The sequence below is a fragment of the Centruroides sculpturatus genome, unplaced genomic scaffold (genome assembly GCF_000671375.1).
Source record: "Centruroides sculpturatus isolate CEXI.00-Female unplaced genomic scaffold, Cexi_2.0 scaffold461, whole genome shotgun sequence".
NCBI lineage: Eukaryota > Metazoa > Arthropoda > Arachnida > Scorpiones > Buthidae > Centruroides > Centruroides sculpturatus.
In genome coordinates, this window is record NW_019384704.1 from 572,509 (window position 1) to 583,899 (window position 11,391).

General features: G+C 32.9%; 1 protein-coding gene across 1 annotated transcript; it reads right to left on the minus strand.

Annotated features, from left to right (window-relative positions):
* Positions 1 to 2,808: 2,808 nt before the first annotated feature.
* Positions 2,809 to 4,659, minus strand: LOC111627629. The gene is made up of 3 exons (XM_023371213.1): positions 3,370 to 4,659; positions 3,072 to 3,302; positions 2,809 to 2,956 (listed from the first exon to the last, which is right to left on the minus strand). Exons 1-2 carry the CDS (start codon positions 4,318 to 4,320, stop codon positions 3,207 to 3,209), a joined length of 1,047 nt encoding a protein of 348 aa, XP_023226981.1. The 5' UTR covers positions 4,321 to 4,659; the 3' UTR covers positions 2,809 to 2,956; positions 3,072 to 3,206.
* Positions 4,660 to 11,391: the final 6,732 nt, after the last annotated feature.

Here is an 11,391-nt window from a genome sequence, read left to right on the forward strand (position 1 = left end):
TGTGAAAGAAACATTTCTTATTCAACGCACATTTCTTATTCAACGGCCATAAAAATTATTTCTATTAATGATGTCTTTAAAGTTCAACGAATTTTTCGCAGAAAAATAACTTATCAGAAATCGCGGCCGCCGTTTGGTGTGCTGCTCCGCGACGAAAACAAGCTTAAGCAATGGCGACGTCAAACGGTGTACACTCGGTAAGTAATCCTACAACTTTTTGTTTATAGCATAGTTTATACATATTATTTCCAAAAAATTATACGTGTTTTGGAAATGATGAGTCGAATTAGATTAATTTTATTGAAGAAAACCTTTCAAACAGCCGTAGTCCCTAAACTGCACACGTGTCGGGCTGTGATTGGCTCATGTATTTAAGGATTCCTACAACGCGAAATTCGTATGACGTGGAACGTATCTACCGCGTTATAGGGGGATCTACTGTAATACGGAAAACAGCAGCAGTGTAGAAATCAGAATATCACCAAACTGGAAGAATAAAAAGCCTATCCATGTAGGGGAAATACCTACAAAATGACATATACGTACAAAATGACATAGGCAACATAATTCGAATTAGGCGTTCTCAAGCTAGCAACTGACCATGACACCACGTTATCCGAGCGGCTCTTACTAACCTGTCAAAATGTGAACGCACTCCTCTCATTTGCCCGGGTGTCATGGCCGACAACAAGATATTATACGTTATGAGTTTTTTCCTTGCAACAAGTTTTTTGTATAGATGGTAATTTTTTCACTATTTTATCTATTTGTGTAACATTTATTTCAACTCTCAAGAATTTGTTGTCGCACTTAAATAATTTTTTTTCTTAAAAATAACATCTTTGTATTTATTTTATAATTTTGTTTTTTATAACGTTATATGGACAAAACGACATACACAGACAACAGACATAATGACATACCTGTCATTTAGTCCATAAGATCTTAGTCAAGGAACTTACCTTAATCTCTTAACGTTTTATTAATTATCAAAAATGTCTTTCAAACAAAGTCTTTCATTATTGTTTAAAAGAAATTTTAGTATAAAACTTTGTTTCCTTTCTTACATATTATTTACAAACTTATTATTTTTGACATAACAAAAAACTTGCAACGAATCCCGTGACTCGACAAACCTCTTTAGTTTTAACTTCTACTCCTAATATGAAGACAACTAAATAAAAAAAATGTGTCCAAAGCTCCGGCAGAGAAAAGGAAACGAAATTTACTAAAAAGTTACTTGAAGAAAAAAATTTTCCTGATAACTCTCATGATGATGAAGAAGACTGTCCACGCATATATCGCGATGATGTTTTTTCCCGATCTAAGCCTGGAGGAGACTGGTTACGACAGTGGCGGTCTTAGGGGGTGGCAAGCAGGGCAATCGCCCGGGGCCTCGCTCTTGGAGGGAACTCGCGCAACAACCAAGTAGAAAAAAGTTGATATTTAAAACTTTTTATTTTATCCTTGGTTATTAGTTTTAACAATAAAATAAATTTAATTTATAGTACAGTATATATTAATATTAATAAGTGCCTACTATTTCAATTCACATACTATGCACAAAGGACAAGGGCCTCGCAAAGATCTGCCGCCCAGGGCCTCGCAAAGATCTGCTGCCCAGAGCCTCGCAACGGATAAGGCCGCCGCTGTGTTACGATGCTTAAATTGTTTCTGTTGGACTCATGCTTCTTGCGCTGACGTTTCAAAAAAAAACCAAGCGTTTCATTTGTGAACTTTGTCAGTAATTTTATAGTTTTTACGTGTGTCATTTTGTCCTTACGTAATGTGTCATTTTGTCCATATACTATGGACAAAATGGATTTTGGATAATCTCAATTAAACTAACGATATTTTTTTTTATATTATTTTAATCTTGTAAATGTTTAGTATATTTCACAGCTAAAGAACCAAAGATAATTGGTGTAGAATATGACAGTGATTTGATTAACCAATATAGAGTTATGAAACTAAAATAAAACCGTATGTCATTTTGTCCGTATTTCCCCTATAACTTGATAATCGGTTTCAATAGGACGTACCCGTTATACATTTATATTTCGAAATTGTCAGATTTATTGGAATATGTAAGAAAATACGCATAATCTTCTTAAAAACTATACGAAAACAAAAATATAATATGGTCTGTGTAGGGACAGAAGGCTCAATTAACTATAGACGAACCTCCGAAGAAGAACGAAAGTCAGTTAGTTCGATTCGAAATGTTTCTCCCGAAAGGCGATAGATGACCGACATTTCTTTATCAGTGAAAAAAAAGTATGATGATGATGTACTGTACAGAAACAAACCACTACTAATTTGTGATGGAGAGCATATATTTAACTCTTTGCCGACTGTATCCAAGATAAAATCTAGAGAAAACAGTAAACTGGCATTAAAAAGACTTTAAAACCATTACTGTTTCTTATTCTCTTTGTTTTTCTCATATATGGATTTCAATTTTCTGATCTTCATTAGTATATTCATAAGACAAAGCTTAGCCTAGAAACAAATATCTCAAAAGACCAAGGCAATTACAAAAGGCGTTACAGACGTAGAGAGAACCCACGTGGCCAGCCCGTTCGAGATAAGCACGAACCCAAAACCGAACTCCCAGTGTTCGAGGAACGAAAACCGCTTGGAGACTGGTGGGCCGTTTCGGAGAAATAAAGCTAAATATTTCAAACAAGAGTTTATGTTTGAATCATTTTGTTGAAAACAATTAAAAATTNCCGAAACAATTAACAGAATCAATATAATTAAACTGTGATAATCGCTGGTAAATCTGTAATATAAACCTACACGTTATTCATGTTGTAGTACACGTGAACGAAGTTTGATTGTTTTCTCTTCAACCAGAGAAGTTAGTGAACGTCTGCTGACAGCTTCTATGGAAATTTGCTGCATTCTTCAACTTTAATAAACCCGAGAACACGGAGTGTAGAGTTGAAGCCATCTACAAGTGAACATATATAAAATTCTTATTATTAAAATTCTTATTCTAGATACAATTAACAGTTAAAAAGCGTAACTATACATCTGCTCACAATTGTAAATATAAACGTAAGTACCTTCAGAGGAATCCTCTTATCCACGTAGCGGAAACCAATGAACAAACACAAGGAGACTTTTCCAAATCTTTTCATGAAATCCAATACCTGACAAAGAATTTATATTCAATATTAAATTTATTAAACAAATCTAATTTATAATAACAATAAAATCAAAATAACTTTTAGTTGTTGTGGCAAATCCAAATCGCAAGTTGAAAATTGCCGAATGTCTTGAAATCCGTTTTGCATCTAAAATATTAAAACAAATACAATTAAAATATTTAAAATGTTTTAAAATAATAATAATGATAAATACCGTGAAAGCAATGCAGCATAGAAAACAGCCCCATATAATGCAGACAAACGAAAGAACAATTATCAGCATGAATATCCAAATTCTTAAAATCCCATACATGTGAATATACAAGTAAGCGTAATACAAAAAGCTCGTTCCCCAAATTATTCCGAAATAAACAACTTCCAAAATCATACCGAATTTTGTGTTCAACTGATTTATAAAAGTCCACAATTCTTGATGACGGATCATTAAATCTTGTAATTTTTTTCTTAGATTTCTGTCACTGCACCTTATTACGCAGAAATCCGAGCAAACGTCTTCAAACTCTCTGTAAGAAACATGCATGACTAAGGCAACCAACAGTATACCATGTGTCATGCCTCCTATAGTTAAAGTCGTTACAAATCCATATGCAACCGTGCATATAAGAGCTTCAAATTGAAAGTGTTGCTTTTTTGCAAAAGCCGGATAATAAACATTCAAGTTGACAATTTGAAAAACGATGGCTAATAATATAGCGATGAATGAAACATAGAGAGAGACTTTTCTTACTAGAGCATTATTGTGGACAACCATTGTTTCATAGAACCTTTCGTTTCGTAATTTCGTAATCAGATCGATCTTGTTGTGGCTGATAAAGGTCAAAGTGATCGAATAAGACAAAAACATTACAACAATAAAGATTTTCATTAACATGGCATCGTCTTGAAAGACGTCAAACCATCCAAGACAAAATGCATATTCACCTAAACGTGGTGAAGATTGCCACATTACAAGAATGGTAAATTGCCATAATATAAACTGAACGCATCGAACGTAGATGTTCGTCAAGCTTGGATATTTGAGTTTGTAAATTCGCTGCTTACAAAAACAAACTCGGAATCGATCCAAGCCATAAACCAGAGCCGTGGTCCAACATGGTGCGAGGAAACAGTTCATGCAAATTACTGCTTCGATATTTGAATTCATGTTTGCCGGTGCTTTTGGGGAACTTCATATAAACAGAAATTTACTCGAAATATCGGGATATATAACGACGCTAGTTTGATTATTATACAATTCTAATCTGCTCATAGATCACTTGGAGTAGTGTCAAAATAAATATTCTCAAGCTCTATCCATCATGTATCTTATGGCAACTCTCTTTAATTGGTTTACTTTACTAATTGAAATATATAGTTGTTTACCTATTTTAAAAGCTTATCGATTACAAAGACATTAATTCTGAATAAAAACTACGAAATGCGATATCCGTTATATACGCTATAATCACAGTAGATTTTCGTAAGCATCAATTAATACAGTAGAGCCTCGAAAACTCGGCACTTGATAACCCGGCACTCCGGATAACTCGGCCACACCCTGGCAGGGCAAAAAAATTTTTAGTTAATTAATTTTCATGATAAAGACAACTTTATGCCTCATAAAGTATTTTTCTGAGGTCTGTCTTATCAGGTAAATTACTGTACAGTGTATTCATTAATTTTCATTTTCATGTAATAAAGGCTCTATGCCTTCATAAAAGACGTACTTTTCTATTGTTTAAGGGCATGTGGGGAGTTTATTCTCTGTTATATTCTCAAGTAAACAATACATACAAGTACAGTACAGTATTTTCTGAGGAAACACTCATACTTATTTTTTTAACCACATTCTCGATAACCCGGCATTTTCACAAACTCGGCCACCCTTCGGTCCACATTAGGCCGAGTTTTCGAGGCTCTACTGTATTTTGTTTCAGCTTTTATTCATTGTATTTCAATCCAGGGTGACGCTTTTCAAATTAAAACAGATGCTTAATAAACCTAGGCGGTAGTCGATTTATACTTTGTGACTTCATCTGAACTACTCTTTGTCTGAGGGTCTCTGGTTATCGGTCTCTCCGTTTTATTGTCGATACAGACAAACAATTCAACTGGTCACTCCCAATATTACCATTAAAATTTAATACTCAATAAATTACGTTTATCGATGGGTTACTGCATTTGAAAATATTCATAAGTTACGTCTGCATTTTTCTTCAAATTTTTACTGTTCCTCCCCTGTTGTCCCAGCTTTTTCAAGTTTCTTAATCTCCTCCCTTTCTTTGGATGCAGACAAAACTCTCCATTATCACTTTAAAGATAGATACGATAAGTAGGAATATAACGTACATTACAAAACATTTTGAAATAAATATAATAAAATGCAAAACTCTATAAATTATAATGAAATATACGTACGTACAATGAAGTTTAAAGAAAATACTGAATATCTTTAAAAAGTCCCATTCCCTATATTTTCTTCTCTTGCTTTATCTCCGGACAACAAATGCCAATCACATATTTATTACCAATGAGAGGTCATGTACCTTTGTTACAACGCATGTCTTTACGCATTCAAGAGGAAATATTCCTGGTACCAATGAAGGTACCAGGAATATTTCCTGGTACCTTCATTGGTACCAGGAAATAATTTATCCAATAATATCCAGGAAATAATTTTTGACCAGGAAATACCTGGTCAAAAATTCAGTAGACAATTTTTGATATTTTCTTATTTCGAGCAGTATTATTTTTTCTAATTAAGGTAATAAACGATTTATCTTAAGTGAAGATACAAATTGATAAGTGAAATAAATTGTATATTTTCGCGTTACTTTTTAGAGTTTCGCAAGATTTTTATCGACATCCATCACGATAAGAGAGTTGTCGACATCACAAGTCATTATTAATAACGTCTTTTCAATGTTTACTATTGAATCTGGTTTATAATTTATGTCACTCAACAATTTACTCGCAGGTCTACGTCATGTTCCACTTATGAATAAACTATATCGCAACACTAACGGTAATACGATGCCAGTGTGAAGACACACTCAGCTATTGATATATAATTACTCCGCCACTAATTAGCATAGGTTTTTTTCAACTCCCTAGTTTTCTTATTGAAGGTAAGTATTATTAATTAGTAACTTTGAAAATGTTATTATTGTTTATTTAAATATGCTTCGAGTATGTGAAATTTAGTACTAGAGCTGGCTTGACTAAATTAATATGCCTACTGCAAGATTCAGAACCATTAAGCTAAAAATTCAAAATATGCATGCACGGATAGGGCTACGATAATGAACTAAATATGAAATGTGTCCATTCCGGTGAAGATTATCGTCATACAAAAACGAAATTAAAATCAAAATTCCAAAGCCTTTATTGTTCATGCCATTTTTTACCCTTGCTGTCAGTGATGCAGCGTCATTCTGGAAAAAAAATTAATATTTTTTAATCGATTTTGAAGTCATTTTTGTTAAAATCAAGACTTACTAATGGGATAAGTGGACAATACCAATTTTGATATATATCCATTCACTTTATTAAATCAACATTTGTGAAATCGGAAGTCGTAAGTTTCAGCTCACCTTGTGCAGCATGGATCAACATATGATATCAAGCTGTGGATCCCGCTCACTCTCAGGAGTTATTTTCTAAATTGAGGGGTGACATGGAAGATCTGTTAAGTCAGGTTCCTGACACCAGTTAGAATTATTAAACGTGTTTTAACTCGCGTTTACATTTAAATAGGACCCCTTTTCCTTAAAAGACCTCCCTGGAGGCATTCCTTCTTGGCAGATCGCCCAGGTGTTGCGTTGTCATAATAAAAAATAAATAAATTATTAGGATTATAACCTAAATTATTAACGGAAATTTTATCAAATAAATAAATTATTAGGATTATAACCTAAATTATTAACGGAAATTTTATCAAATAAATATATTTATTTGATAAAATAAAAGTTGAAAACTAACTAAATAAAGATTGAAAACTTGCCAAGTGTTCATAAAAAAAGGTCACTTCATTGTGCCAATATACAAACAAAAATGTATTTATCACAAAATCTATAAGAAAGTGAACAATTAGAACAGTATGCATTATCAAAATCAGTTTTATTCAACTTTTGTCGCCTGATATTCTTCCGCAAAGTAGCACTCCCATATAATATTAATTGAAACTCGGTATACCATGTCTGCCTTTTTGTTCTGAGAAATAGCAGAGAAGACATGTAAAATATATACAATTGTATTTTCATAACAATAAATGTAGTTTACATTGTATTTGTGTAATGCGGTTTAAAATAGTTTTAAAATATTTAATACCTGAAAATTATACTGTAATGCAGTTTTAATTTAAACTTTGAATTTATTTACGTTTATTCTTCCTGAATTTGTAAATAAAAAATTTTTGTCATGTAGGTAATAATATTACATATCAGATAAAGGGTTGTTCAATTGGTTATATCTTAAAATTCAAATTGATATTGGAAGTTAATCTTTTAAATGTATAGCAAGTAAGTTTGTCTAAAATTATCAATAAAATATATTAGACTAGATGTGTGACATCGAACAACTCTAAACGACGTTTATCGTTGTATTAGCCTAGGAGAGCAGTTTGAGCAATGTTATCTCACAAACAAAAGATTATAAGTGATTTATTGTAGAGAAAAGAAAATAATGTGAATAAAAGTACAAATAAAAAAGGAAAGCGTAATAAAAAAATTAAAGTAAACGAAAAAATAAGAAATAAAAAATTAATAAAATAAAATCAATTGGCATTTAAGCGGGAAAAGTCTTGGATAAATTGGAGTTACTCATATGAGATTTGGTGCAGTCTCCACTGATGGAACTGCGTTTGAAATATAACATCGGTGAGTTGCTTGACACGGCTAAAAAACATCTATTTGAAATAGTTACATAAACATTGATAATTTCTGATGTGACAAGAAAAAGGAATTGAGTCGGTTCATTCCCAATGCAGGGTCAGTAGCTCGTATTCAGGTCTTCCTCAGACGTGATTCCAGTGTAATACCACTTTGTCTTACTATGCTGACCCTCTGCTGAAAACCGAATCGCCTAAGCGAAAGAAAAAATTCTTTGTCTCTGCCAACCGTTAAGCCTACACGACAGTAGTGCTGTGGTCTCCGCGTGGGGTATGCAAAGTGATACTTGAGGGTACTTCAAGTTTCCCTAATATAACATAATATATTATATTATAGGGAGTACAAGGATGAAAGGTATCTTTTAAAATAAGAGGAAAGACCCCATTCGTCGTCTCTGTGACCAAACTGATCAATTTTTATCTAAACTGCGCTTTGTAGGAAAATCATTGCCACTAATTGTGATATTCGGCTTAACAATGTTCAAAAATAACCAAATTTATAAAGTTCGTAGTCCAAACTTTCCGATAAAATCACTGCAAATGATGAAAAACTCAGTAAAACGCTTGAAATCAATGACTTTAAATCGTACGATCCAAAAATCCCACAGTTCGCGATAACAATAGTCCACCACTCGCAACAAATTGTCAAAGTTTTATTGTTACGTCGCCACGAAATTTGATGGATTTTTCAGCGAATTTCTTCATTTTTCCGCCTTTCTGTCGCTGAAGAGACAGATTATGACGGAACGTTCCTTGCGTATACATTTGTGTTAACAGTAATATGTATTCAAAAATCTCGTGTTTCGTGTCTGTGTAAAGATGAATAAAAATTTCAATTTTATGATTATTCTTTGTACCGAAAAATAATACACTTGAAATATAGTAACCTCCCTTTTATCTACCAATCTTTTAATACAGTTGTCCCTTGATAATCTGACAGGTATAGGATGAAAGGTATGTCAGATTACCAAAAGTGTCCGGATTACCGAAAATAATCACATATTTCGCATTGTTTTGCTAGCAGTAACTTACAATATTTTCTAATTTAACTGTTCGAACAGAACTGCTCACATAAAACACACGAAATGTGTGTCATCGAGTAAGAATTGGATGGGGAGATTCACATCGCAACATGCTTCTGTGCAAGCAGACACGTAACGGAAACGGGTACCTTGACGGGAGGTGCGACGGACTACTGAGCATGTCGGATTAAAAAACGTCGGACTATAGAGGGACAACTGTACTGTAAAAAGCGCAGACCCAAACGGTTAATGAATGCACTTTGCTTGTAATTTAAACCGTGAATTTTTCGAATGTGAACGTCTAAAAAGATTCAAAAGAATCGGGAGGAATTTACGTATCGTCCCGTAATTCCCATAAGTCGTCCCATAAGTCATAATACCGTAAATGCGTGGTGTGTACCGTTTAAGAATAGAAATACAATAGACCCCTATAACGCGGGTTCCTCTAACGCAAATTCCTATAACGCGGCAAAAAAATTGCGACAGTATTCGTATAAAGACGCTAAAAGGAACGCGTAGAACGCAGTAAAACGTCATCGCCGACTCGTGTCGCGATAGGATTGGTCGAATCTGGATCAATAGTATAGAAGCAGCCAAACTACGTACACGCTACAGAGAGTTTAGGCGAGTAAGTTGAGTTTACTATCGTCTGTACAGTATTATATATAAATTAGTTATTGTATATATAATTATATATTAACTCAATTTATTTTAACTTTCATTACCGTTTGCCACACCCCTCTGTTTACGTGTATTTTCTAAAAGGGCTAAGGGCAGTATAGGTTAGACAAGGACAGACAGGTTATATTATTTTAAAAATTCACCAAAAATCAATTTATCGTTATATTCATATGACAAAAATTACTTTAAATTTATTAATATCTGTAGTTACAAATACGATATTTTTAAATACATTTAAATATAAACTTCAATAGAAAAAAATTATAATTTATCAGACCTGACAACTAACTGTGAAAATTTGCAACATTTTGTTAAAATTCACATAGTCCAGTTAAGTAGTTTGTTCTTGGCACTAAGCCAGAACGACTTGAAATATGGTTCTGTACAAAACTATATAACATTTATGAATGTACGAATTTTAGTTTTAAAATTATCACAGATTATATATATTTTTTGTTTGGAATCAAACCTTTATTTTTCTATTTATTTTTGCTTTATTTTATTCATTTTATTTCGAACAAAAATAGAAATTTTTGTGATAAATATATAAACCAGTAGTAATACATTTACGATGTGCTAATATTTTAAATTAAATTAACTAATAAAAATAAAAAAATATATAAACTATTAGAATTAAAGGTCACAATTTAAATATTTATAATACATTGACTTATTATAACTGAATAAACTTATTATACCGTGAATGAACATATTTTAGTAATATTATTACGTAAATATGCTATAAAAAGAATAACAAAACATAGAAATTAAGAAAAAAAATCGCTAAATAAAAATTTTTGAGTCAACAAAACACCACCTGGACAAAAATATGTGAAACAGATGGTAGTCAACACACTACCGTCAAGTGCTGTCATCTCTTGTCAATAAAGTTCATTAAAATCGATTTTTAGCAGGGTAACCACGAATCGATACTCTGGTCCATTGTTATGACAATGGGAAGTACGACAGTTCGCAACCCCGGTCATATAAAGAGATTATATATTAACTTAATTTATTTTAAGTTTATTATAATTATATATATACTTTCCGCCGTCCAGCGCCACGCTACGGAGAGTTTAGGCGAGTAATTTGAGTTTACTATCGTCTGCACAGTATGTAAATTAGGTACCGTAAGTCTAATACAGCACTAATTTTATACATTTCTTGTGAAAGAAACATTTCTTATTCAACGGCCATAAAAATTATTTCTATTAATGATGTCTCCAAAGTTCAACGAATTTTTTCGCAGAAAAATAACTTATCAGAAATCGCGGCCGCCGTTTGGTGTGCTGCTTCGCGACGAAAACAAGCTTAAGCAATGGCGACGTCAAACGGTGTACACTCGGTAAGTAATCCTACAACTTTTTGTTTATAGCATAGTTTATACATATTATTTCCAAAAAATTATACGTGTTTTGGAAATGATGAGTCGAATTAGATTAATTTTATTGAAGAAAACCTTTCAAACAGCCGTAGTCCCTAAACTGCACACGTGTCGAGCTGTGATTGGCTCATGTATTTAAGGATTCCTACAACGCGAAATTCGTATGACGTGGAGCGTATCGACCGCGTTATAGGGGGTCTACTGTAATACGGAAATCAGCAGCAGTGTTCAAATCAGAATATCACCAAACTGGAAAAATAA